Raw genomic sequence first — 27,620 nt, 5'->3', positions numbered from 1 at the left:
ATGTAATAACGTGGTTAGCCTACACAACGTAAATTACACACGAACAACATTAAGCTACTCACGCAGAGAAGAACGGCTGCTGCTGCCATTATCATCCGTCATCATTTCTGCTACACTGGCAGGGCTAGGGCCCAGGACTCTCCTCTTCGTGTTTTTGGGGGATGTTTCTCCGGGTCCGATAACAGGCAACCCACCCGCAGTAGATGTGCACGGTGTGAGGTCTCGCAGCAAGCTATCAAATACGGCGCATTTCTGGGCTTTTAAAAAAAACGCTATGCGTCGCCAGGTGTTTCATCGGATTTGAGGTGTTACCTCCTTTGGCAGTATCACAGTATCAGCTTAAAGCACTTGTTGCTGCTGAGTTTGCATATTTTGCTGTGAAGTACAGCCAGACTTTTGACCGCTTCGCCTTGGACATTTTTAATCTGTAGCTCTGCTCTAAAAGAACGCACGTACCTGGACCCGCCTACTATCCTCGGAAACGTAAAATGATTGGCTAGAATCTAAAGTGTATCACAGCTCAGGAAAAAAAAGCACCGAAATAAAGCACCGAAATGTGCGCTGCTTTTCGGTCTGGTTACTACCGTTTATGTCAGAACCGGTGCCATCATGGCACCAGACACCGGTACCCATCCCTACATGTGACACATCAAACTTATTGGTAATGTCACAAGAAAAACAATGGTGTGCTTGGTTTCAACGTAACTTTATTCTGTCATGAGTTATTTACAAGTTTCTGACCACTTATAAAATGTGTTCAGTGTGCTGCCCATTGTGTTGGATTGTCAATGCAACGCTCTTCTCCCACTCTTCACACACTGATAGCAACACCGCAGAAGAAATGCCAGCACAGACATCCAGTATCCGTAGTTTCAGGTGCTGCACATCTCGTATCTTCACACCATAGACAATTGCCTTCAGATGACCCCAAAGATAAAAGTCTAAGGGGGTCAGATTGGGAGACCCTGGGGGCCATTCAACTGGCCCACGACGACCAATCCACCATAATGTGGTGGTGCACCATCTTGCTGGAAAAGCTCAGGGAACGTGCCAGCTTCAGTGCATAGAGAGGGAAACACATCATCATGTAGCAATTTCAAATATCCAGTGGCCTTGAGGTTTCCATGGATGAAGAATGGACCCACTATCATTGTACCCCATATACCGCACCAAACCATCACTTTTGTTGTTCCAACAGTCTTGGAGGGATCCATCCAATGTGGGTTAGTGTCAGACCAATAGCGGTGGTTTTGTTTGTTAACTTCACCATTCACGTTAAAGTTTGCCTCATCACTGAACAAAATCTTCTGCATGAACTGTGGGTCCTGTTCCAATTTTTGTTTTGCCCATTCTGCAAATTCTGTGCGCCGATCTGGGTCATCCTCGTTGAGATGCTGCAGTAGCTGGAGTTTGTAAGGGTGCCATTTGTGAGTAGCTAATATCCACCGAAGGGATGTTTGACTAGTGCCACTCTCCAGTGACATGCGGCGAATGCTACGCTGTGGGCTCTTGCTGAATGAAGCTAGGACAGCCACTGATGTTTCTTCATTAGTAACAGTTTTCTTGCGTCCACATTTTGGCAAATCCAACACTGAACCAGTTTCACGAAACTTAGCAAGCAGTTTGCTGACTGTAGCATGGGAGATGGGTGGACTCGCAGGGTGTCTTGCATTGAAATCTGCTGCAATGACCCGGTTACTGCGTTCACCAGATATCAACACAATTTCGATCCACTCCTCACGTGTTAACCTCTACATAAATGTAGTAATCGATAGTTACTTCAGTTATTGTCTACAGTGGTTTACACAGATTAGACTAATCTTACTTTTGCTTTCTTCATTCTTTTTTTTAGTTTAATTAGAATAATTCAGTATTTTCTTTGGTCGCATGCTGTCACTATCACTTAGAGATTTTGATCGAGTCCCATTGTGTGGCTGTTTGTATATCGTTTCCTTGCATCGTATTGACTAAGATTGACTGTATTTTGTGGTAGGCTTGGAAAATGTACCTGGCTTGGGGGTATTTGGTAATTAAATTATCAGGGGAAAATATGAATATATATATTCAATCAGTGTGGCCGTTGTTGAAGCTGTGCATCTAATAATAGAGTTACTATAACATGTTACTATACTGCAATAACATGGATCAGAATTTGGATGGCTTGTTAGGTCACAACAACCCTTTCAAGGTAAAATTCTTGAGGTTGTCTGCCACAGTACTTTTGTATACATTTCAATACAGCAATTCACACAGAATATATTATTTATTTGGTAAAAGTATTTACCTATTACTATAGTATTCACTGCCATGGCATTTTTTGTCTGTACATTATTTGTTGTTGGTGGATATAAGATTAAAAGTTTTTTTGTTTTTTTAATCCAGAGTGTTAGTCATGTTTTTGTCACGGCTGCCGAGGCGAGCCGTGTGGAATAAATGAGGATCCAATCGCAGGCAGTCGTGGAGAAGTGAAGGTGATTTATTGAACACAAAAAGAATGTGGACAAACAGCAAACGGGGCTCGAACTAAACTAAACTGGGAAACAACTAAACTACAGAGCACAAACCTGAATGAAAACGAGCAGAGGAGGATGACAATGAACAGCAGGGAGAAGACACGGTGGATACACAGACTGACACTGAGTAATACAGACGAACCGGCAACAGGCAGGAGAACACACAGGGCTTAAATACACACACCAGTAATCAGGGGATGAGAGACAGGAGGGCAACACAGCTGGGAGGAATCTGGGCTGACGGGACGGGGAAACGTAAACTGATCACACTCACATACGACACGGACCTTCACAATAAAACAGGAAACTCAGACACATGGAACCAGACAAGACATTGAACTAAACAGACAGATTCACAAACAGATGGGGTGACACCATAGACAGACAGGTACAGACGCAGACTCAGAGGCAGACCGAATATAACACAGAACTTAAACAATCATCATCTAGAAAATGATAACTAAACTAAACTAAAAGCGCTGGGTCACCGACCCAGGACCATGACAGTTTTCTTTGCAGCAAATCAAAATGGTGCGAGATTTCATTAGTATGTAGATTCCTACCTGCTGAGACTCTCTTATTGTATGTTTCTTCAAATTGCAGCTGTCAGGCTCTTGTTAGATAATTTAAAAGAGCAGAACAAAGTTATTTATTGGAAGCAATGCACATCTCCCCAAATCTCTCCCACTTTCCCAGTCCTCATCATGTGTTGATGCAACACAGTGAGTATGCACCTTTTGAAAACTCCAAACAAATAGGTATTGTTACACTAGCCTTTATTATATTTGAAATCAGGTACCTAGTTTGAAATAATCAAACTATGAATATTTATTAAGAACAAAAACAGCCCACTTGTATCAGAAATATTAAAAAGTTGAAGTAGAAAAGCTTTGAATGTCTCCTGTTACACCCCACAATGAGACTGTAGAGCCAAAATGTTTACACCTTGTTATAATTCACTGGGCAGAATTTCTGAGGATGTTTTACCGATTACTAATTTGCCCTGTATGATAAATTATTTACTTTGTGGCAGCTCACTGTTTTGTCTCAAAGCCTCAGTCACATAGGTCTAGAAACCAGTTGGTTGCTGTGGCCTAACGATTGATTTCATAGTGACTCCCAGTACCCTCGAACGACCACTCACAGCAGGTTGATTCAACAGGAGGAATACTTGTTTTTCCCCAGCAACCAGTAGTTGTCAGGCAGTCGTCCATATTCCTGTCTGACTGATTGATATACATACATATCAACTGACAGATGCTAGAACAGATACATTTTTTGTTTGTTTTGCATATTCCTGAATCCAAATCATTTGCTGAGATAGAAGCAGAAATACTAAATTAATAAACTGATGTCGTTCCATCAAAAGTTAGAAGCTAAAATCAAAGCAAAATTAGCTAAAATCCAAAATAGCCTAGGAAAGTAGAGAAATAAACAAAATGTGATGGTTTTCTGGCTTTGACCCCACATATTTTCAGGGGGATTCAAGTCAGGCTTTGTACAGACATGTTAGTCAGTTTTGTCATCTGGAGGTAGTTCTTTACCAGGAGGGACATTTGTTTTGGGTCGCCATCATTTTAGAAGGCAAAGGGGAAACCCAGACTCGGTTTTGCTGCTGACTCCTCAACATTTTCTTTCCAAATCTTCACATGACCTCCTTGGGTTGTATGCCTCTCCCTTCTTTCTCCAAATATAAGCAACATCTCTGTGGCCTAAGAGATCTAGTTTCCTCTCATCTGACCAAAGGGTGCATTTCCGGTATCTTTCTTCAGGCTGTCTTTAGCTTACCTGACCATTCTGACCTGAAGCTTTCTCTTTCTGAAGCTTTCCAGATATGGATGGTTTTTTTTGGTCTGCAACCTGGCAGTCCAATCCTATTCTAGTGATTGTCGTCTTTGAGACTACAATACAACTTGGCTGAGTCACTCACTGCTGTCTTGGCAGTTGTTCTAGGGTCTTTAGACACATCTCTCACTAGTTTCTTTTTCCAAAGTATTTGAAATCTTTCACTTCCTACCTCTGCCAGGCGTGTTCTGTACTGTGTGGCTTTCTTTGAATTTCTTGATGGCAGCTCTGACTCCAGTTCTTGACACTTGAAAGCGCTGTGATAACTATGTATATCCATCTCCTGCTTTGTGAGCATCAACAATTATTTTTCTCAAATCTAAACTGATTTCTTCTGTTGAGGTTTTTATACTGTGTGCAAATTCAAAGGTAACCCTCAGTTTTCACTTAATTTTAAAGTTTTTGACCATTTCAAAGTTAGCACGTTATTGAACAACAGTCGTTTATGCTTTGGTCAGTGGTTAGTTTTTCAGGGGGCTAAAATTGACCCAGGGATTTTTTTTTTCTGAAATAAATCTGTTATTGTGTGCATATAGAAATCATTTATTCTTTCTAAAGAAAACTTGTATGTTTATAATTGCTATGTTAAAAATTCCTTCCTTGTTAAAAAAGCACTTGGGGAAATGTTTGACAGAAACTTTCATTTGGGGGGGGGGGGGGGGGGGGGGTAATAAGTTTGTCCTCATATTTAATTCTACAATCTGTGGTGGACCATTTCTTTGTCTCTGTGAAGTAAAAGTGTAATAATTACTATGTAAATGAGCATAAAATAGAAATTATTCAACTGTAGCACACATACTTGAAAATTGCAAGTTCTTAGGATGTTAAGCAGAAACACTTAGTTAATATTCACTGTTTAAATAATAACGCTGTAATTTAACAACAGTAAGTAAACCGCAAATTTTTTTGCATAGTCCTTTTACAAAGAAAAAAACAGGAGAATAAAAAAATCTTTTAAATCGCTTTTGAGCTAACAGAACACCCGTGGTCTGCAGCCCTGAGTTATTGCTCTGGGGTGGGCCATAGATTGTTCTTCTGACCAGTTTTAGTGAGCTGCTTTCAAGCATTTTATTTCATGGTTGGCAGCACTTTGGCATTTAACCTACTGGTCCTGCAGTCGGCTCTTTTTATCCTGCACAGTGTGCTGAAATTCCTAGATAATGCGGTTAGTATTTCTCCTCAGTTTAATTTGCATATCAGTGAACAGAAGTTGCAGACTACAAATGAACTCTCATCATCAAGACAATATTTTTGTTTGTTAGTCTTTTTAAAGGAGTTGGTCAAAACTCTTGGCACCCTCGGTTTTCCCCACTTTATACTTAAAATGTATTTCAGGGATTCTGGGAATTGTATAACATTTGGTCACTGTTGCAGAGCAGAGTTCAGCCTCCTGCAGCCATGCCTCAGGCTGGGTGCTTTAATGAACCTATTTGGCAATTCAGGTAGAAACTGGCAAAGGACCAGGTTCTGGCCACTACTGCTGCTCATCTGTGGCGCTGTAATATAGTTTATATGGAAATTCATAATGGTAGTTTGGGCTCATTTTATAGGAAGACATTAAGCACTAATCGAGAGGGGATTTATTTAATGAAAGCTTGTTGGTGTGATTTAAATAAATATCCAACTTGACAAAATTGTTTTTCTTTCTCTTGTGTTATTTCATTACAGTAACTTTTGCAAAATCATTATTCCATAAATTCTCTGACCGCATATACTGCTGTTTTCTCTCTCTTTATCTCATCTCCTCTTATAGTCTCGGGAGCCTCTGTCACTGGTTGACCTGAAAGCAGAAGTATCTCCCAGGATCTCAGCGGAGGACTTAATTGACCTTTGTGAGCTGTCATTGTCCGGGTCCTCCAAAAGGAACAAAACTGGCAAGCCCAAAATTGTTGCAGTCGATATCCGCACTGCGGAAGAGTATCCTTACCATTTTTGTGCAGCTGGGAAATCAGTTTTAACATGTAAATATTCCACTGCTGTTATTCAGTGTCAAACGTATACCACACTGGTTCTAGTAAAGGCAGATTTCAAGTACTTTAGTTCATGGCTGACTCCTGCAAAAGCTCTGATTCATGCATCTGTTTAACACCACACACTGAATAAATAAACTCAAAAGAAACCACAAATAAGCTGATGCAAATTAAAAGCAAAAGTTGGTTTATTAGCAACTGAGAGTGGCAAGGTGATTGGAGAATACTTCCTGCTGGCAGCTAAAGAGCCGTGGGAGAGGGTGTGCAGGAAGCTTGGGTGACTGGAGATGGGGTTGTCTTGGAAATGTAAACACACTGAGAGTTAGCAGGGTCTGCGATCTGGTAGAGCACCAGAGATGCCAGGTATTTTCAAAGGCATGATGACATAAGGTGCAGCTGGTAAGGGCGGTTTTCATCACACCTGTCTGTGCTTCTCTACAATGATGAAGACACTCAGCACAATACACAGGGGAAGAAAAGAAAGAAAGTGCAAATCCAGGAGTCATGATAGTTCAGCCTGACCCAGAATGTGATGTTGAGGGGGAGTCGGAGGGTTTGGCAGAGCCCAGTGTGACAGCATCTTTGAATTTACACAGGGTGTCATTTCAAATTATTTAATACCTGTGCCTTGAACAGTGACCTGCTTTCTGTGCCATGTTGATAAATGTAAGATTCACTTCCTATGTGAATGATATGCAAAAGACTTTGAATTTGTGACATGAAGAAACATTTTGTCTTTCTCTGTTCAGTGCCTTGGATATTTTGGTTACCTATTTATGTGGTGGCAGTGCTTTGCTTTTCCTTGTTTTTAATGAAACCACAGGCAAAGAGATTAAAACAGCTTGGTCCCCATCAGTTGCAGTTCATCCAGGCTCTGCAACATTCAGCTGGCCCCCTGAAATTCCTCCAAACTGCCCCACCATATCCAGAAGTGACGAGCTATTAAAGCAGCAGCGTTTAGTTTAAGTAAAATGCATTCATCTGGCCTTTTGGCTACATGATCATTTCCACTTTATTAGCTCATCTGGCCTAAGGACTGATGGGTTTATGCCATGGCAAGGCCTCTCTCCATCAGTCCACATTTCACGACAATCACTACTCCTCCTATACTGTTGATCATAATTAAGTTAAACTCACATGCAGTGATCATCCATTAAGTCGTCACCTGAATTGTAGTCAAAGTCTTGTTAGCAGCCTTGAGGAGCAATAACCTCGGAACTATGATGGATTGTGAGCTGGATGACCTACTGACATTCATGTTTCCTGAAATTCTTACTTAAGTAGTAGATTTGATTTTTTTTTTCTTGAAAGGATGTGCAGCAGCTAGAATGATTAAGGATAGAGATGGAAATTTGTTATCAAGTGAAGTAGGTGTATTGATAAGATTTAAGGAGTACTTTAAGGAGCTCATGAATAAAGAACATTACAGAGAGAGGAGGACAGATGAAGTGCAGAGGGATTAGTAAGGAGGGAGTGAGGCTAGGTATGAAGAGGGTGAAGAATGGTTTAAACGGAGGAGGGTAGTGAATACAGTGGACAAAGGATGTTGAATATTGAGCTGTCAGGCAACACGGAAAGAGGAAGACCACAGAGAAGTCTGACAAAAAAATTTAGAAGGGATAGAGTAAGATGGAGGCAGATGATCTGCTGTGCCCTAAGGGCAGCAGCAGAAGCTATTTTAGGTATTTTGCACAATAGATTGTTTACCCTGGTTAATGTTGTATGTCACATTTTATGTGTAAATTCTCTTCCTTCTTAAGCTATAATCATTTTACAGACCCACTGGGCTAAATGAAAGAGAAAGCTGAAACCTGGGTTGTTTCTTTCATGAAAAGTTGATGTTTTAGAGATGCAGCCTTTTCCCAGAACAGCAGCCGTATCCATGGCCTTGATGTGCATAAATGCACGCAGTCGTCTATATAAAACATCCCCGGCAGATTAAAAATGAAGCTTGTCACAATCAATGCCCTCTTTTCTATTTTTTTGTTTTGTTTTTTGTTTTTGTTTTTTGCTCTGAATATAATTACAGAATTGCATAAAGGCATTCGTTTTGTTGTTACAGGATGCAGTACAATAGACACAGAAACCCTCAAACACAGAAAATTCAAAGCACCAGAAAGAGTGAGGCTCAAAGGTTCAGCTCATCAGTGGAAAGGCTGATTGGCTAAGAGGTTAAAGAGCCATTAATCAATAAGGATTAGTGGCAAGATTAGAGATTTTGAATTGGCAGTTTTTGTGACAAAATTTCTTCTCTGGAGCATACTGATAGGCTCCACAGCCCAGCTCACATGGTCAAAAGGGATTAGGCCACTTTACAGGATTTGGCAAACCTTTTTCACCTCTGTTATGGTCTTTGGCAAACCCTTTTTGTGTGTTTATGTAGTTGCAAATGGTATGGTTTGATTTGGTAAACGTAGAAACGTATTGCAACAAAGCTAATGCACTCAGAAAAAGTTCGTTGTCTGGTTTTTATTCAGTATATCAATCTGGGGTTGTTCAATATCACTTTGCCAAAGACTCTCACTGAGGGACCTTTCCTCTGTTTTTTCTTCTTCTTTTTATATCCTTATTATTACGTTTCTTTTTTTATTTCTCTCATCTTTCGCCCTTTCTATTCTTCACATCCTCTTCGCTTTTCCACACCTCTGCATTAAAGTTTGTCTTACATATGATTTGTACTAAAAGTCAGCCTGATCAGAATTATAACAAGCACTCACTGAACTTACGCAATATTGTTATGTACTGGTGTATCTGCTGTTTTTCAGTAATACAGCGACTCCCATGAAATGACACACAAGCACACACACTACACACAAACACATTTTTGGCCTTGCTTCTTCGCCATTATTCCTTAACTCCTCTGCCTCCAGCTTCAACAGAGGCCACATTTCTGGAAGCATCAACATTCCCTTCAACACGACTTTTGGTCCGGAAAATGAGGTGGTGCAGTGTCCCGCTGCAGGAGGCCTCCAGAGCTATAGAGGGCGTGTCATTGTGGTCATCAGCCACAACATGAAGAGTGCTGCTATGGTGAGAAAGCAGTCATCCACGTATATGTGTGCAGCACCTCAGTATGCGCAGTATTTTTACATGAAGAAAATATGAATTAACACAGAAGCATAATGTTTCAAGGGCTGAAATCACTATTGACTTTTCTGGTTATTCAATTCAGTTTTATTTGTACAGTGCCAAATCACAACAAACAGTCACCTCAAGGCACTTAATATTATAAGGTAAAGAGCCTACAATAATACAGAGAAACCCCAATAATCAGATGACCCCTGTGTGCAACCACCTTGGTGACAGTGGGAAGGAAAAACTCCCTTTTAACAGAAAGAAACCTCCAGCAAAACCAGGCTCAGGGAGGGGCGGCCATCTACCGTGACTGGTTTGAGGTGAGGGGAGGGAGACAAGACAGAAGACATGCTGTGGAAGAGAGCCAGAGATAAATAATAACTCATAATTAAATGCAGAGTGGTGAATAACACATGGCAAGTGAAAAGGGATGAGAGAAAGAGTGCATCATGGGAAGCCCCAGCAGCCTAAGTCTATTGCAGTGTAACTAAGGAGGGTCATCTGATCCAGCCCTAACTATATGCTTTGTCAAAAAGAAAAGTCTTACACCTAATGTTAAAAGCAGAGAGGACATCTGACTCCTGAATCCAAGTTGGGAGCTGGTTCCACAGATGATGGGCCTGAAAGCTGTAGGCTCTGCCTCTCATACTACGAAGAGCTCTATTGGTATGATATGTTATTATGAGTTCTTTAAGATAAGATGGGGTCTGATCTTGGTCAAAAACACCTCTAGGATTCCTCACAGTGTTATTGGAGGCCAAGGTAAGTATTTGGTTAAACACCATATATCTAAGATTTTGGGGGCTGAGTACAATCATGTCTGTTTTATCTCAATTTAGAAGCAGAAAATTAGAGGTCATCCAGGTCTTTATGTCTGTGTGTGTGTCTCTGGCTTTATAGAAAGATAACACTGGGTATGATCTGCATAGCAGTGAAAATGTATGTATGAAGCAGGTAAAATGTAAACAGAACTGGTCCATCCAAAAAAACATCCAAAAAGTTTAACTTTTGTCTCGTCAGTCCAGAGAGTATTTTCAATAATATTTCAATTTGTTTGATGATCTGAAACATGTAAGTGTGACAAATATGCAAACAACTGCAGGTGCAAATGGTTGGTCTGTCCTTGTGTATTAGCCCTTGTGACAGACTCAGAACCTGTCCAAGGTGCACCCCACGTCTCACCCTAACCTAGCTGGGATAGGCTCCAGCCCTCCGTGACCCAGATAAGGATAAACAAAAGAGAATGGATAGATGGATTCAAACCACTGCAGCACAGTACCTTTGATATGTACAGCGTGCTCTAATTGCTGTAATAAAATATTACAGTCAACAGTATCGAATGCTGCACTGAGGTCTAGTAGAAAAACCACAGAGATGAGTCCACTGTCAGAGACTATAAGATGATCATTTGTAACTTTCACTAAAGCTGTTTCTATACTGTGATGAGCTCTGGATCCCGACTGAAACCCTTCAAATAAATCGTTCCTTCGCAGATGATCAGTTAGCAGTTTTCTAACTACTCTTTTAAGAAATTTTGAGGTAAAAGTGTATAGATCCTTATGTATAACTGTTAGGTTATAATGGGGATAGACTAGTAACGGTCTTGTCCTTGCAACAAAAACAAACAAATAAACAAACAAAGTAACTAACTATATTCATGGTTTTCATGGCCATGAAAATGTCGATCACCAGGAGTCAGAAAAAGTCCTGAACTTAAACTTTAATTTAGTGGTGGATGAAATTAATTTGTCCTTAACTGTTTGTGACCCTCCTTGACTTCTAAGTGGATCTAATTTCTCATTAGTTGTGCAATAAAGGTAACCAATTCTGTCCTTCACACATTACAATAACCTGTGAATTGTGATGGATTGTGAGTGAGATGAGCTACTACATCGCTAACATTATGGTCCAGTTTTTAGTTTTTTAAAAACTGCTTTCTGGAACTGATGCAAGCATTTTTGACAACTTGTTTTTGTTCATAGGAGCATTTGTTTGAGCATATATTTAATAAGATAAAACAATCAATCTTCTGTTTCACGACTACTAAAAATTTATACTTAGTCTTGTCGATATTAAATATTTTGTGAAGGCAATAATCTTTAAATTCAGGCCTCTGTCTTGTAAAATTCAGCCATCTGTTATATAAAGCCACACTGAGATTATTGGTCTGGCGTACAATGTAATAAATAGTTCATTGGAACATTTTGAACATTAGCAGATTATATTTTACATAAATCACCATCTGATATTTCAGTGAACAAAAATAAATTTGCCCACTTCAGCATAACACAAGAGAGAACTACACTGATCATCGTACATTCTCCTTTCGTGCTCTTCTTGGAATAAATTAGCCAAGCTGGCATTTATAAACTCAGCAGGGATAGTGCTTCAGGCAAAATCCCAATTTAGAAAAGATGTCCCCCTTCCATATGTTAGAAAGTGAAAAAGAAATAGTTCTTATTAACTGAGAAGACAATCCTGCATTTTCTTTATTAAAGGGAAGCATCAGAACTTTGCTGCGTTTAACCTTTTAATGGTCCACATGATCAGTATACAGTCGTGTGGCTGTGGCTTTATCCCTGTCGTGTTTTGCATGGTGATAATCATGTTCTTTCATTTCAAGCCAAGTATCAAACATAATGATTTTTTTGTCATTATCATCATATATATGATTTGACAATTATTCATGTGACAGGATCACCTGAAATTTTTAATTAGGAGGTTTTAAGAAGCTGTTTTTGAAGAATTTGTGGATTTAATGTCAGAGACACACTACTTAATGTCAGAGACATAAGAAATCCATAAGGCCTTTTAATCACCTAGGTTATGAAATGAAATTATCAAAATTTAATTTCCTTACCATTTTACTGTGGTTAATAATTTGGTTAGAATAAGGTCAACCCCAGTTCAGCGGGTATCAGGGTTTTTTTTTTTTTTATAATTGCATGAGTAGCAGAGGAAGAGGTTTTGCAATCATATTCCCCTCCTTGGTTTCACCATGTAACTGACACAACAAAGGTTCAATGAGGAGTCACAGAGAAATATAAAATGTTTAATTCTTAAACTTAAAAATGTACTGAATTAGTGCATTTTTATGTTAAGGCGTAATCCCGCAGTCTGATGTGTAAATTTATGCTGAGCTTGTCTCAGAGAGGTTGATAAACCAATTTTACATTGGAGTATTTTGCAGTGGTGGATTTGCCTTTTATAACTACAGAGAAACTAGAACTACTTAAGTCCTAAATATTAGTAATACAGCAGACAGAAAAAGTTGAACAAAACCAATAAATCTGAAGTATTCGGTTTTTGATGGGAACTTTCTCTTTTTTTCTGCAGTTTGCTGCACATCTAGTGAAGATGAGTTTTCCACGTGTTTGTAACCTGGACGGAGGGATCAACAAGCTGAAGCCCACCGGGCTCCTGACGGTCCCTTCCCCGCAGATCTGAGCCTCTGCCTTAGCTTGACTTTAAAATAAAGGGAAAATGAAAAGATTGTAAATAGTACTTTGAGCTGACACTGAAGTAAAAAGGGAAATTAGTGAACAAGCATCACCATTGCATTTGGACTTTTTTATATAATCTAACTGTTAATTGTTGCAAAATGACTAACTGCATTGAAATGATCTGCTTTTTTTAATTCATTTTGGGTTCATGATCATGCTCACAGAGCCATTATGTGGTTATTGTTCTGGCTTATTAAACAAGAATAACTGACTAACAAGGTAATGATCCCATGTAGAAGTGCATTACACAGACTGAAAAAATGTGCTTAAAAATGTGCTTATAAATCTGCTGGCGCCCTAAACCAGCCTTTATCAAAACCTGCTTGTTTAGAGCAGCTGCTACTGTATGTAGTGTATTAGTTTACACTAATAATTTAGCTGCCTGTGATCACTGTGTTTGTGTGAGAAACAATAAAAAGACACATACAACAGTTTTGCAGTTACTTATTAATGAATTTTCTTCATATTTTTCTACGTTCATTTGACCCATGCTGTGCAAAAGGCTTGAGCCACCCCTTATTTAATTGTATTTTGCAACCAAACAGCAAGACTTCTAATTTTTTTTAAGTGATGAGCAATAGTTCAATAGTGCTTTCTGATGGTTATTTTAAAGTTTTTCTTTGGCCATTGGCTGGTTTTTCACTCATTTTCAGTGCAATTCTTGTACCTGATAAATTTCAGAAGAATGTTTTTTTTGTTTGTTAAGCAATTTAAAACTGAAAAAGGCACCTAACTCAAAGTTTTACAGACAGAAAATAGTATTTAATACCAACAAAGGTATTTCCAAATAGCTTCAAATTAGCAAAACATTTGGCAGATATCAGCATGGTGTGAGGTGTTTCCAAAAGCCCTTCAGGAAACTGGAGGACAAAAACCGAAGTGACTAGCCAAAAACACACAACAGTTATCAGTATCTGATTTATCCTGAATAGGATAGACGTCATTATTTGCACAACTTTATCAAGAATTTCATCTCAACACATGATTGATGCAACTGACTGGACACTCCCACTGATTTTGTGTGAATAAAAAGAAAAATTTGGGGGGGCAACTTCTGACAGAGTAGTTTCTCTAACCTAAATTCTTCATCTCAAGGTAAGAGATGTTTTCACAGGATTTCAGTCAGAAATTATGGGTCATTTAGCATAATGAGTTAAAATAATTGTTTACATTGTCCTTTTCACTGTAATGCAATAATTTTAAATGTTTACATTTCCAAATCAGTGCTAAGAATAATTAGAATTCTCCCCCTACCAGGATTTGACCACATTCAAGAGGGAAAATGGTGCAGTATAAAGTGACCGTATTCACTGGTGATTGCCTTAATTCCACTACTCTCAACAATGTCTTCATTAAGCTGGTGGGCACAGATGGGGAGAGTGATCGCACGTGGCTCATGGGCTTGAAAGGGGCTACATCCTTCGTTATAGGAGCCGTAAGTCTGAAATATGCATCTTCATGATTAAATGTATCTCAGGTTTCCTGTATGAGATGATATACAAATGAAATCATTTTTGTGGAAATAAGGGGAATCTATCACCATGAAGATGGTCAAAGCAAACAGTTCACTTCATGGACCACAGTAAATTATAACAGGAATTGTATGCTCGAGTGTTACAGCTCAGCACAAACTGCTATGTCATTCTTTAGGTATCAAAGTTTAAGGTGTCCTGCCCCACTTCGCTTGGAAATCTTGTGCTGATAGAGTTAGACAAACAATCTCTCCCACTGTTCCCGGAGGACGCTTGGTTTTGTGCCAAGGTGGAAGTGAAATCCCCTGAAGGAGACATCTACAGCTTTCCCATCTACCGCTGGATTGCTGATAGCAAGGTGCACCGCTTCAAAGATGGAAAAGGTTTGGGAAACTGTGCTCATCTTAAATCTTGTTCAAACCATTGAAGATGTAAAACAAAGGTTGTAATGAGGCTGAAGCAGTTTCCTAATACAGTATATACCATATTTACAAGAACAACTTGAAACCATTTTTCTTTCTTTCTTTGTTTTCTTTTTTTTTTATAGCTCTGAGAGTCTTTGAAGACAACCATCATCTTGGCAGGTACAGTCGGCAGCAAGAGATTCAGCAGCGAGAGGAAGACTATCGGTGAGAATTCAGAGCTTATACACATTTTAGCCTTACAGCTCCTGAAACTAGAATACAAATGCTGTCCAGTTATAGCTGAATATCCTAATACTAATGATATTTAACCTTAAAATTAAGCATTGCAGCATATTCTTTGTCTGCTGGCATTAATGAAAAGAAATTAAACTATTACATATGTTGCAGATAAAAAGTATATCATGTCATACTGTAACTAACTTCCTCATCACTTTGCTGTTTCTTTGTCTCATCAGCTGGGATGCATATGCAGAGAAAATACCTCACTCCATGAAGGCAGAAAACCCATTTTCACTCCCGTATGAGGTTCAGTTCTCCTTCACCAAAACTACAGAGTTTCTCTACACTGCTTCCACAGGGTGAAGTTCTGTTACACATATTTTTCTCTTTACTTATCAAAAGTATGTTAAGTATCATAATGAAGTAAGATGAATGTGTTTCAGACTGACTGAGCTGAAGCTGAAAGGACTGGATAACTGTAAGAAGAAGTGGGATAATATTGACAGCATCAATCGAGTGTTTTGCTGCAAAAAGACTGAAATATCAGGTACTGTACTAACATCATAGCATAGTAATGTGTAATTAACTCTTACCCTAAAATTTTCCCTATACCACTATACCAGGTAGATTTTACTGAATGATGAACTGTAAATCGTGAAGGTAAATGTTTCTTTTAAACAGAATATGTTCATGAACACTGGAAAGAAGATGCTTTCTTTGGCTACCAGTTTCTAAATGGTGTCAACCCCATTTTGATCCAGTGTTGTGCAAACCTGCCCAGTAACTTCCCTGTCACTGATGACATGGTCTTTCCCCGTGGCCAGTGCAGCCTGAGAGATGAAATTAAGGTGATCATCTGAACTCTTTATAATAAATGCACGTTTTTCCACGACCCACTGTCATTGTTGCACTTTTTACTGCACTATTATGTCTGCACTGTCTTGCGCCTGCTCTTTCTTTGTTTTGTTTTTTGGGGGGGCGGTTTGGCAATTTTTGCAAACTTGTACTTTATGTAGTGTGGGGATGAACAAAAGTATTTTACCAGCACAATATAATCTGCGGTGTGATCATTGCTTTTAACAATGTAAGAGATAGCTTTAAGATGGCCTTAAGATGTTTATGCATACTGTTATCATATTAAAGGAATTGCAATACATGCTTACAAAACACTTATATCAGGTCATTTTTATTATCGTTTATAAGGTCATATTCTTGTATTAAGCCTTTAGTAGAGGTTCTTGATTAAAACGTTTATTTAGTAGATGACATATACATAGTTTCAGTTCGGTTATTACATATATGAGAGTGGCTTCTGTCTCTCTGTCTGGTGAGAGGTCAGGAGCTAGTCGGCGAGGTGAAATAGGGTACAATTGTGGTTAGCACACACACACACACACACACACACACACACACACACACACACACACACTTAGTTAAAGAGAATCATTTATAGGTGGAAGTTTAATCATGTTTTGCTCGGGGTTGCAAAAGAGCAGTTTGTCGCAGAACTGCTGCTGATGTGTCAAGATGATAAGCGAGCAAGTCACACAGTTTAAAAAGTAGTCCTGTGTTGATTGTCTGTTATATGTTTTATGTAGCACCATGGTCTTGAAAGAACGTTATCTCGTGTTACTGTATACTGTACCACTGCACATGGCTGAAATGACAATAAAACCACCCAACTTAGATTGACTTGATGTTTTGTCAAATAATTGTACTTTTACAGTCACTGACTAAATATTATATCCACACTGATGCAATAACCTGAACTTTTAAACAGAAAGGGAACATATTCCTGTGTGACTACAAGCATCTGGAAGGGGTGAAAACAAACACCATCAATGGGAAGAAGCAGTACTTGATGGCTCCTCTCGTCCTGCTCCACAAAGCTCCTGATGATAAGCTAATGCCGATTGCTATTCAGGTAATTCATAATAATTAACACGGTTGTTTCTGTCCTGGATAGACATGCAACTATTTTGCTGGTAATACCTGAAATGAATAAAGAAAATCAACAGCCTATTTATGCAAGATAATTCATAATATTACTGGAGGGGTTGTATTTGTTGGGTCTGATTACTGGGCGGGATCATAACCCCCCTGGAAATTACGCCCCTGATCCATATCGCCACTCCTCAAAAGCTGTGTTGCTGTACCGCTCCACCATTTTACTCCTCCCACACAGGGAGGGAAATTGTAGCATGAGTGCAGGGAGAATTAAAAACACACGTTCATTTGATGTTTTTGTTCTTTCAACCTTAACTTTTGTAATTCAAATAATTACATAATTGATTATTAACTGATGATTACACTACTGTGTAGGTTACTGTGCAACCTAATTTTTTTCCCCTTCCTGAGCCATAACCTTGTGGAAAAGTTTAACCCACATTGCTGAGACCAGAGTCTGACATATGAATATATCAAATAGGTTTAATTTATAAACCCCAAAAGTCACAACAGCCAAGCAGTAGGTGTCGTATTTACGTAGCAGACAGAGATAATACAACTCAAAATACGCTAATATGGCCTACTCTGCCCTGTCCATCTGTAGCTGAAGCAGACTCCATCAGATGACAATCCGATCTTTCTTCCTACTGATTCTGAGTACGACTGGTTGATCGCCAAGACTTTTGTGAGAAGTGCAGATTTCAATGAGCATCAGCTCAATGCTCACCTGCTGCGCACACATTTGCTGGCCGAGGTTTTTGCAGTGTCACTGCTGCGCAACGTGCCCATGGTGCATCCTCTGTACAAGGTAACTGACGTTTGCTGAAACTCCGTTTTCTCTCATAAATCATGTCACTGCACGCACTGTTTACTTGAACTCTTCCTATAATTTCTTTCTTAAATTGTTATTTAAAAATTCTTTTTTTTTTAACTGTAAATTTTAAAATTTAAAATCTGTAAATTTTGTAAATTTCTTTATTGTACTTTAATGGTTGGGCATTGCACAGCAATAGGTATTTCACTACATGTCATAATTTGTATGATTATGTGTGTGATGAATAAAATTTGAGTCTCTTATCAATGTGTCCACAGAGGACCACTGATTGTGCAACAGAGTACCTCAGCATAATAAATACTGTGTTGCCCCAATCATGTCACTAACAGAGTTCCCTCTTTCCCTCAGCTCCTCAAACCACACACACGCTACACTCTGCAGATCAACTTCTTAGCTCGACGCCTTCTCATTTCTGACACTGGCGCTTTCACTCAGGTATGCAAAGAACAGCACACTCACTAGACCTTTACTTAAAGAATGTTTTGTTTTTTTATTTCATGTTTAACATTTGTCTTTAACCAGGAGCTGCTTATTGTGTAGTTTGCAGGGTCAGGTGGAGAGGGCATGTTTACGATCCTGCAGAGGTCAGTGTGCTCATTAACCTACAGCTCCCTCTGTATGCCAGATGACATTGCTGAACGTGGCCTAGAGGATGTGCCAAACTTCTTCTACAGGGATGATGGCCTAAAGGTTTGGGATATCATCCACAGGTATCATTAATATATTTTTCTTTTTTTTCCATCAAGCTGCTGCAATTCAAAGTTTGTAAATAATGCAAATGCATCTGTTACTTTACCTATGATACTGGGTCAAAATTTTACATATTATTTTTATTTTAGTTACTTTAATCTAAAAATTTATTTTCAGTTTGGTGTAACTTCTTTTTGTTTCCAAATTGCTCCTTTCAGTTTATTTTGTTGAAGAACTAGTTTTAGATTTTTATTTCAGTATTGAAAGCAGCTGAATCGCAGTAATGTAAGCATCCCAGCATCAATGCACCAAAATGCACCAGTGCCTTCTCAAACTATTGTATTCATCAAATCAGATCAATAACAGAAAAATACTAAGCCTAAATAGATTTTTTTTTCTTTCATGTTTATTCTATGTGAGTTCACCAAAATGTTTTGCGTGCCTATTTTTTGGTTTAATTTTAGCTCGGGTCCTCTACCAGAGGCCTGGGAGCTTGAGGGTCCTGCGCAGTATCTTAGCTGTTCCCAGGACTGCGCTCTTCTGGACAGAGATCTCCGATGTTGTTCCCGGGATCTGCTGGAGCCACTCGCCTAGCTTGGGAGTCACCGCACCTAGTGCTCCGATTACCACGGGGACCACCGTTACCTTCACCCTCCACATCCTCTCGAGCTCTTCTCTGAGCCCTTGGTATTTCTCCAGCTTCTCGTGTTCCTTCTTCCTGATGTTGCTGTCATTCGGAACCGCTACATCGATCACTACGGCCGTCTTCTTCTGTTTGTCTACCACCACTATGTCCGGTTGGTTAGCCACCACCATTTTGTCCGTCTGTATCTGGAAGTCCCACAGGATCTTAGCTCGGTCATTCTCCACCACCCTTGGGGGCATCTCCCATTTTGACCTCGGGACTTCCAGGTTATACTCGGCACAGATGTTCCTGTACACTATGCCGGCCACTTGGTTATGGCGTTCCATGTATGCCTTGCCTGCTAGCATCTTGCACCCTGCTGTAATGTGCTGGATTGTCTCTGGAGCATCTTTACACAGCCTGCACCTGGGGTCTTGCCTGGTGTGATAGCCTTATGGACCTTGTACTCAGAGCTTGTTCTTGTGCTGCCATGATTAGTGCCTCTGTGCTGTCTTTCAGTCCAGCTTTGTCCAGCCACTGGTAGGATCTCTGGATATCAGCCACCTCCTCTATCTGCCGGTGGTACATACCGTGCAGGGGCCTGTCCTTCCGTGATGGTTCCTCGTCTCCCACCTCTTTCTTGGGTTTCTGCTGCCTGAGGTATTCACTGAGCACTCGGTCAGTTGGGGCCATCTTCCCAATGTATTCGTGGATGTTCGTTGTCTCATCCTGGACTGTGGTGCTGACACTCACCAGTCCCCGGCCCCCTTCCTTCCGCTTAGCGTACAGCCTCAGGGTGCTGGACTTGGGGTGAAACCCTCCATGCATGGTAAGGAGCTTTCTTGTCTTTATGTCAGTGGCTTCTATCTCCTCCTTTGGCCAGCCTATTACCCCAGCAGGGTACCTGATCACGGGCAGGGCGTACGTGTTGATGGCCCGGATCTTGTTCTTACCATTCAGCTGACTCCTCAGGACTTGCCTGACCCTCTGCAGGTACTTGGTGGTTGCAGCTTTCCTAGTGCAGTCAGCTTCTTCAGCCAGTAGGCGTGAACCATATCGGGGCCTGGTCCAACTCTTCATACTAGAGACCCTTGCTTGGATGTCTGCCACCATGATGGTTACTGGACCCTGTTCAGGGAGGTTGCTATGGTCTGCCCTCAGATCCACTAGCCACTGAGCATTGCCGTTATGGGTTGCGTCCTTCTCCCATATGCCCTTCCAGTATTGCTCCATCTCCAGCCTTGGTGGTGCTGTTCTCTTATTGTTCCCTTGCCACTGAGAGTACACCTTTGCTGGTTTATTCTCCTGCCTTCTATCTCTCTGGTGTACCTCCTCAAGCGGCTGGCCAAGGCTGTGAGTCTTTGCTTGGCAGTTTCCAAGGCCTCAGGTATGGACAGCTTGCTGTATTTCTTATGCACCTTCTTTGTCGCACCTTTCTGCAATTCCGTTAGTTGGCTAACCTCCCTCCGTGCTACTTTGATCTTGCCCTCTAGCCTCCTTCTCCATGGAGGGTACTGCTCCTTGTGGCTGTTCAACTTGTAGCCAAGCATCTCACTGATCACTGCTGCCGTATTGTAGATCAGCTTGTTAGTGTCAGTAATCATGGTTGTAGGTATCGTCCGTAGTGCTGCATTAACATCATCTAGCAGACCTTCTGAGGGTACTTCACGTAATCTTGGTAACCGGCTATGGGGGATCCAGGTTTCAAGCTTGGCCGTAATCCTATCTTTCAGGTCAGTTCCTCTCGCACTCAACAATCCTTCTCCTATCGCACTTGGGGCTTTGTACCCAATCTCGGGTGGGGGTGATGATATCTCCCCCCTGACCTGGCGTCCTGGCTCCCCCTTGCCATAGCATTTATGTTGTACCTCGTCAATCTCTAGCTGTGAGAGCAGTCCCTTCTTTCGAATGTTGGAACACTGAGCTATTAGTTGTTTTGCCATCTTGGGTATCGAAGAATCGAAAATATATTTTACTCAGTGTATTCCCATTTCTCAAAGGTTTGTGCAGGGAATGCTCGGCTACTACTACAAGAGTGACCGTGAGGTCCAGGAGGACTCTGAACTTCAGAAGTGGATTTTGGACATTTTTGAACACGGGTTCCTTTCTCAAGCAGAAACAGGTGGGCTTTATACAATATTTGAATATTTACGATGATGATGATAATGGTGATTTATCCATTTAGGATTATATTGCAAAAATAAGTAACTTTTGTTTGTTCGCCTAAATATATTTAAGTGACGCAGTTATTTTTCTGTGTTTAACAGGAATTCCTCAGAGATTTACCTGTGTGACTGCGTTGGCCAAATTTGTCACCATGGTGATCTTCACCTGCTCAGCCCAGCATGCAGCTGTGAACAGTGGACAGGTATATAAAACCTAATTCAACCTAATTATTTAAAATGTAAATAAAAACAGAATCATTCATTGATTTGTAGATGTATTTACAATAGAACATAGTAAACATATGAAATGTTTAAACTGAGAAAATGTAACCTTACAAGAAAAATAATGCCTCATTTTGTATTTGATGGCAGAAAAATATATTTAAAAAAGGTAGGACGGGGCTTTGTGTACTACTCTGACACACTGTAGCATCCCCTCTTCTTTTACCAACAGTCCACAAACATCTGGGAACTGAGGAGATCTGAGAGAGGAGTGTCCCATTCTCGTCTGATATATGATTCTAGCTGCTAAACAGTCCTGGGTCTACTGTGTTAGTGTTTCATTTCATGATGCATCAAATGTGTTTTCAACTGTTGAAAGGCCTGCATTATGAAGCCATGATCTTCTGATAGATGAAACACCATGATTATTGCTCTTATTAATCAGTTATCCTTTACTCCTTGATTAAATGCAGTATGACTATGGTGGCTGGATGCCCAACACTCCCATCTCCCTGCAACTCCCACCACCAACCACAAAAGGGACGACAAGCGAGGCCACGATGTTGGCCACCTTCCCTGATGTCAATGTAACAGCTCAGGGCATGGCCACCATGTGGCTGCTCAGCAAGCAGTCCAGTGACTTTGTAAGGAGCAAAGATTTCATTAAGAATGACAGAAATTATGTTTAAATTCAAGTTTTGTGAAAAAAAATACATATGTATGCAATAATTTTTAGGGGCTAATTTCATAAATAATTTGAATGCTGTTGAAGAAAAACTGAATGTATCATTGTTCTTATTAGGTTCCCCTTGGCCAGTACCCAGAGGACCACTTCACTGAGGAGATTCCCCGCAAGATATTAAAGGATTTTCAGATGGAGCTGGAAGATTTGAGTTTAGTCATTAAAGCCAGAAACAAGCGTTTAGAAGTGCCATACACTTACATGGATCCAGCAGAGGTAGAAAACAGCGTGGCCATTTGAATATTAGAAGACTCAGCTGTGAGATAAAATTCAGTTCCCTCTTCAAATAAAAGCAGCCAAAGAAAGTTCTGACTTTTACTGATGAAATAGCTGAAATAGAACTTAACGTTTCTAATTATTGTATGCTGATTTGTGAATTTTATCCATCTGCTGTGATGTGTTCTATAGATTAGAAACTTAAAACCTCTTCTGATTTTCAATAAACTGTCCCATCCATTCAAAAACATGTCAAAGAAAACTGATATTATTGTGAACAAATCATGACTTTTTTTAGTGATTGATTTTTGTTAAAGTCTGTCTTAAAGAAGTCTCAGCCTCTGAGCTTTTTTGGCTTAAAAAAAATTGAGAGAACTCCTGCATTTCTACCATACAGACATTTATTTATTTTTAGAAATATGTCTCTCTTCTGTCTTATATGCATGTGTATGTTTGAGGGCATGTTCTGTTTACCTCAGAGTTGATCAATCTGTGTTTGTCTGTCTCCCTGTAAAATGCTCACCTGCCAAAGCTCTACTAATTAACTCACCTGTTCCTCATCTGGTTATCAAGCTGGCTTCTTAAGGCTAAAGTAAATACTCAGCCATCATTAGATTGTGCTCTGCCCTTTGGCCCTTAGTTTATTTTTTGGAGCTAAACTCTGTGTCTGTGAAGACCTCTCACTGTATTTGGATTTCCTTCGAGTTTTTGTGACAGTGTGTGTGTATGACCACAGATGGAATTCATAGCATTACAGACACGTTTTTCTTACTCGTTTCTCACATCCTGTAAATCCTATGTTAATCTTTTCCCGCTCTACAGTGGCTGTTGTTTAATGTTGGCCATCCTACACTTCTGGTTTCCGTTGTAGAAATTATTTTCTAGTTTTTTTTTGGGGGGGGGGTTGTATGGTATCTTGTCAGCTCTCATTACTATAATATGACTTTGCATTATACAGAGCGTCATTTAACACCATCCACCCATTCGCTTCCGCTTATCCTTTTTCTTAGGGTTGCGGGGGCTGCTGGAGCCTATCCCAGCTGCCAAAGGGCGAGAGGCAGGGTACACTCTGCACGGGTTGCCAGGGCTAACACACAGAGACAGACAACCATTCGCACTCACATTCACTCCCACATTCACTGGTGACAATAGTTATGGATCTTGTTATGTTATTCAGCGGTGTTGAGTTGTTTGGACTTTTTTTAGTAAATATCTAGTAAATCTCTAATTCTTGGTTTTTCTTGGCTTTATATTCATGTTCCCTTAGTGCTAACTTAGTGCGCTAGTTCTGTTCTCAGTCCTTAGTCTTGTATATTATATTTTTTCCTAGATTTATGGGTCAAGTCTCGACCAGTGATTTTCTCCTTCCTGTTTTATTTTGGCTTCCAGTGTCTGGACCGTCGGCTCTTTTCCTGGAAACAATGCTCAACTTTAAGTTCAACCTTCATCTACCCTGTCCTACATTTGGGTTCTCAATCTTTCACCATTCATCATAGCTGAATCTGATAACTGTGACCATTTTCATACTGTGAAGTCATTGTCATATTAAAACTCTTTGTTGTATCTGCTGAAGGCACCCATCAAAAGATGGGTGCACTGCAGTTGTATAGGAAACGACATAGCCAGAAACAATATTCAAGTAACTTGTGGCTACAAGGCTCAGTTGGTACTAAGTTGGGCCCAAAATGTTACAACACCACCAGGCTAAATTGCTGAATTTAAAAAAAAAAAAAAAAAAAAAGCATTTATACAGTATTTTCACCGTCGCTGCCTTCCGCACGGCTGGCCTCCAGACCTGCTCTGTTATGAGCTATTGAGCCATCGACCCCCAGGGCGACCCCCTGAACTGTGTTTGAACTGTTTTTGTGAGCTCTGATTTTGTTTCAAGTCCTGGGCCCCCCACCACCCACCTGGGTTTCTGTCAAGGTACTGGGAGTGATCCAGTGTTTTGTGTTTGACTCCCTGAGTCACTCTGTATTACCTCCGTGCATCTTCCCATGTTGCACTCTGTTTTACCTCCATGTGTCATCCTGCATATCATTCTGCGAGTCATGGTTTCAAGTTTGTGTAGTTTTCCTAGTTTATTTAGCTTATGTCTGTGAAGGTTCTCAGTCATCCAGGTCATCGTAGTCAAAGGAGCTTGCAAAGAAAAGCGTCTGGACTTCTTTAAGTTACATACGGGCGATCGTGGCTCAAGAGTTGGGAGTTCGCCTTGTAATCGGAAGGTTGCCGGTTCGAGCCCCGCCTTGGACAGTCTCGATCGTTGTGTCCTTGGGCAAGACACTTCACCCGTTGCCTACTGGTGGTGGTCAGAGGGCCCGGTGGCGCCAGTGTCCGGCAGCCTCGCCTCTGTCAGTGCGCCCCAGGGTGGCTGTGGCTACAATGTAGCTTGCCATCGCCAGTGTGTGAATGGGTGGATGACTGGATATGTAAAGCGCTTTGGGGTCCTTAGGGACTAGTAAAGCGCTATATAAATACAGGCCATTTACTTGAAGACGTTTCTTTGCAAGCTCCTTTGACTTTATTTATCTTAGTTTCTATCCTCGCCACCTCTGTTTCTGTCTGAATTATCACATCATATAAATAAAGCTCACTCATCACATCTACGTCAATGCCTGCTTTTGGGTCCTTTTCCCTTTAGCCCCACACAACTGCCGCCGCAGCCATAACACTTAAGACTCAATGTTTCATTTACAGGAGAGATGTTTTAGCATAATTACAGCAATAAACTAGAAAGAGTAAAATAATGAAAATTGCACAATATTTACAAAAATCAGTTAAAAGAGCTGTAAATCCTTCTGCAGGGTAAGGGGAAAGCCCTCTTTCTAAACTCTGTACGAACTGTTTACAACGAATGTCATGAAGTCATGGAGACCACAGCATGACTAAACATGTAATCTGATAAGAGGTGAGTAAACCATATTTTTATAGATAAAATACCAGTGAACCATCCTGTGTAGTTAAAGACAAGTCAGCTAGAGAATATAAAGTACAACAGTGTCTTGAAGGTTTTGCTGTGAGTTATAAATTTTAAAGCTCTGTGATAAGCAGAGTCCAACTGATAGAGAGAATGAGCAGGGTCATACATGCAATTCATTCATTCAATCATGTGGCCTCCTTTTTACCCCTCCTGGAGCATTGTAAAAAGGAGGTTAATGCAAGTTCCAAGTATACCGTATTTACAAGAACCTTATTTTCTTTTTTGCTCTGAGACTCTTTGAAGACATCCCTCATCTAGGCAGGTTCAGTCAGGTACAGCAGGAGCTTAAGCAGCAACAGGAAGAGAGCTCAGAGCACACACACATTTGAGCTTTATGGCCCCTGAAACTAACATGCAAATGCCCTCCAGCTACAGCTGAATCTGCTAATATTATGCATACTTAAGGTTTAAATGAAACATTACAATAATTGTTGGCTGGATTAGGGTTAACTAATTATAATTCAAGACATTGCAGAGTATATTGTGTATATATAATGTTTTAAATTCTGCAGCCTGGCAAATTAAATGAAAGCGATCGTCTCACACTTGTAAAAAAGTAGAAAGAACATTTTCTTGTATCAAGTACTTGATCTTAGCAATAACGTACACATTCACTGAGCCAATGTTGTATCTACTCTGTTACAATATTCTGAACTTCCAGACAGAAAGGGAGCACATTCCTGTGTGACTAAAGCAAACCACCAATTACAAGAAGCTAAGTAAGTAAGTAAGTAAAATTTATTTATATAGCACATTTCACAGATAAAAATCACAAAGTGCTTTACAGTAAGATCAGACATACAAGTTAAAATTAATTAAATTAGTTAAAAGCCTGTTTGTATAAAAATGTCTTCAGCTGCTTTTTAAAGGAGTCAGTAGAGTCTAGACAGCGTAAAGACAACGGCAGAGAGTTCCACAGCCTAGGTGCCAGTGCCTGAAAAGCCCGATCCCCACGTGTTTTAAATCTAGTACGTGGGACCACCAGTAGCCTCTGACCTGAAGACCTAAGTGCTCGGGATGAAGCATGAGGTTTCAACAGGTCAGAGATATACTGGGGAGCTTCACCGTGCAGAGCTCTAAAAGTTACAACTAAAATTTTAAAATGAACCCTAAAATTTACAGGCAACCAATGAAGAGAAGCCAAAACTGGAGTAATGTGTGACCTCTTGTTTGTACCAGTTAAAAGTCTTGCCGCTGCATTCTGTACAGACTGAAGGCGATCCAGAGCTGATTTGTTAAGACACGTAAAAAGACCGTTACAATAATCCAAACGAGAAGAGATAAAAGCATGAATAATCATCTCAAGTTCTGCCTTTGACACCAGTAGCCTGAGTTTAGAAATGTTTCTTAGATGATAAAAACAGTTCCGGACAAGTTGTTTAGAGTGTTTCTCAAGAGACATTGAACTGTCAAATATAACACCTAAGTTTCTGAGACTCGACTGAAATGAAGGGTCTAAAAAACTGATATGCTGCCTAATTTCTGAGAGCATGTGAGCATGCTCAGAGCTACACAGAGCTCCTGATGATAAACTAATGCTGATTGCTGTTTACCTGTCACGATCCTGGGTCTTAGGACCCAGTGTTTTGAGTTTTAGTTCATTTTGATGTTTATAGTATGTTTAGCTCATTAGGCCTCCTATGTTGATTTGCTTATTAGTTCCCCCTTGTGTTTCAACCCATGTTAAGTCTCCCCTGCCCTTCATGTCTCTCTGTGCCCCCTCTGTTCTGTTTATGGTGTGTCTTTGCATGTTTGAGTTTCTTGTTTTCTGTCACCCTGCATTGTGCATTATGTTCTCATGGTTGGTCTTTTGTTACTCCCTCTAGTCTAGTCTCTTGTGTTCAAAGCTGAGTATTTCCCTCTGTGTATTTTGGTTCTTAGACCTCTGCCTTATGGTTTGTCTCCGTTTCTTAGTTGCTGTCTCCACTGTGTCTAGTTCGCGTCTCTGTGTGATACTTCCTGTTTTACTTTGAAGGTCCATGCCTCATGTGAGTGTTTCTAGTTTTGCGTCTCTGTCTCGTCCAGTCCTGATTTCTCCCAGCTGTGCCCTCCTTCTGTGTCTCATTCCCTCGTTATCCCTCTGTGTATTTAAGCCCTGTGTTTCTCTTTGTCAGTGTCGTAGTCTCCATCATAGCTGTGTGATTTTTCCCTGTGGCTCTTTGTGCTTTAGTTTTCC

General features: G+C 40.3%; 2 protein-coding genes across 3 annotated transcripts in view; both read left to right on the top strand.

The window, feature by feature from the left end:
- The window catches only part of tbck (TBC1 domain containing kinase), a 63,801-nt gene extending 50,464 nt beyond the window's left edge, over nt 1-13,337 (top strand). For both annotated transcript variants that reach the window (XM_026171221.1, XM_026171220.1), the window contains exons 24-26: nt 6,112-6,275; nt 9,199-9,358; nt 12,740-13,337. In XM_026171221.1, the coding sequence (XP_026027006.1) occupies nt 6,112-6,275; nt 9,199-9,358; nt 12,740-12,850 (435 nt within the window). In that variant the 3' untranslated portion in view covers nt 12,851-13,337. The remainder of the gene's footprint in view (nt 1-6,111; nt 6,276-9,198; nt 9,359-12,739) is intronic.
- Nucleotides 13,338-13,970: 633 nt separating this feature from the next.
- On the top strand, nt 13,971-23,488 carry LOC113024292 (hydroperoxide isomerase ALOXE3-like). Its single transcript, XM_026171219.1, has 15 exons — nt 13,971-14,001; nt 14,164-14,341; nt 14,557-14,761; nt 14,926-15,007; nt 15,259-15,381; nt 15,466-15,569; nt 15,704-15,870; nt 16,803-16,946; nt 17,574-17,777; nt 18,153-18,239; nt 18,345-18,514; nt 21,120-21,241; nt 21,387-21,487; nt 21,980-22,150; nt 22,309-23,488. The coding sequence occupies exons 2-15, from the start codon at nt 14,189-14,191 to the stop codon at nt 22,486-22,488; spliced, it is 2,013 nt and encodes a 670-aa protein (XP_026027004.1). The 5' UTR covers nt 13,971-14,001; nt 14,164-14,188; the 3' UTR covers nt 22,489-23,488.
- Nucleotides 23,489-27,620: the final 4,132 nt, after the last annotated feature.

This window comes from Astatotilapia calliptera, chromosome 6 (genome assembly GCF_900246225.1).
Source record: "Astatotilapia calliptera chromosome 6, fAstCal1.2, whole genome shotgun sequence".
NCBI lineage: Eukaryota > Metazoa > Chordata > Actinopteri > Cichliformes > Cichlidae > Astatotilapia > Astatotilapia calliptera.
Note: the sequence above shows the minus strand (reverse complement) of the source record. Positions and strands in the feature narration are given on the sequence as shown.

Coding starts and splice junctions, on each gene's coding strand:
- LOC113024292 (XM_026171219.1), top strand. CDS start 14,189: ATGGTGCAGTATAAAGTGACCGTATTCACTGGTGATTGCCTTAATTCC. Junction 14,762..14,925: donor CCGCTTCAAAGATGGAAAAG/GTTTGGGAAACT, acceptor TTTTTTTTATAG/CTCTGAGAGTCTTTGAAGAC. Junction 16,947..17,573: donor TAATGCCGATTGCTATTCAG/GTAATTCATAAT, acceptor GTCCATCTGTAG/CTGAAGCAGACTCCATCAGA.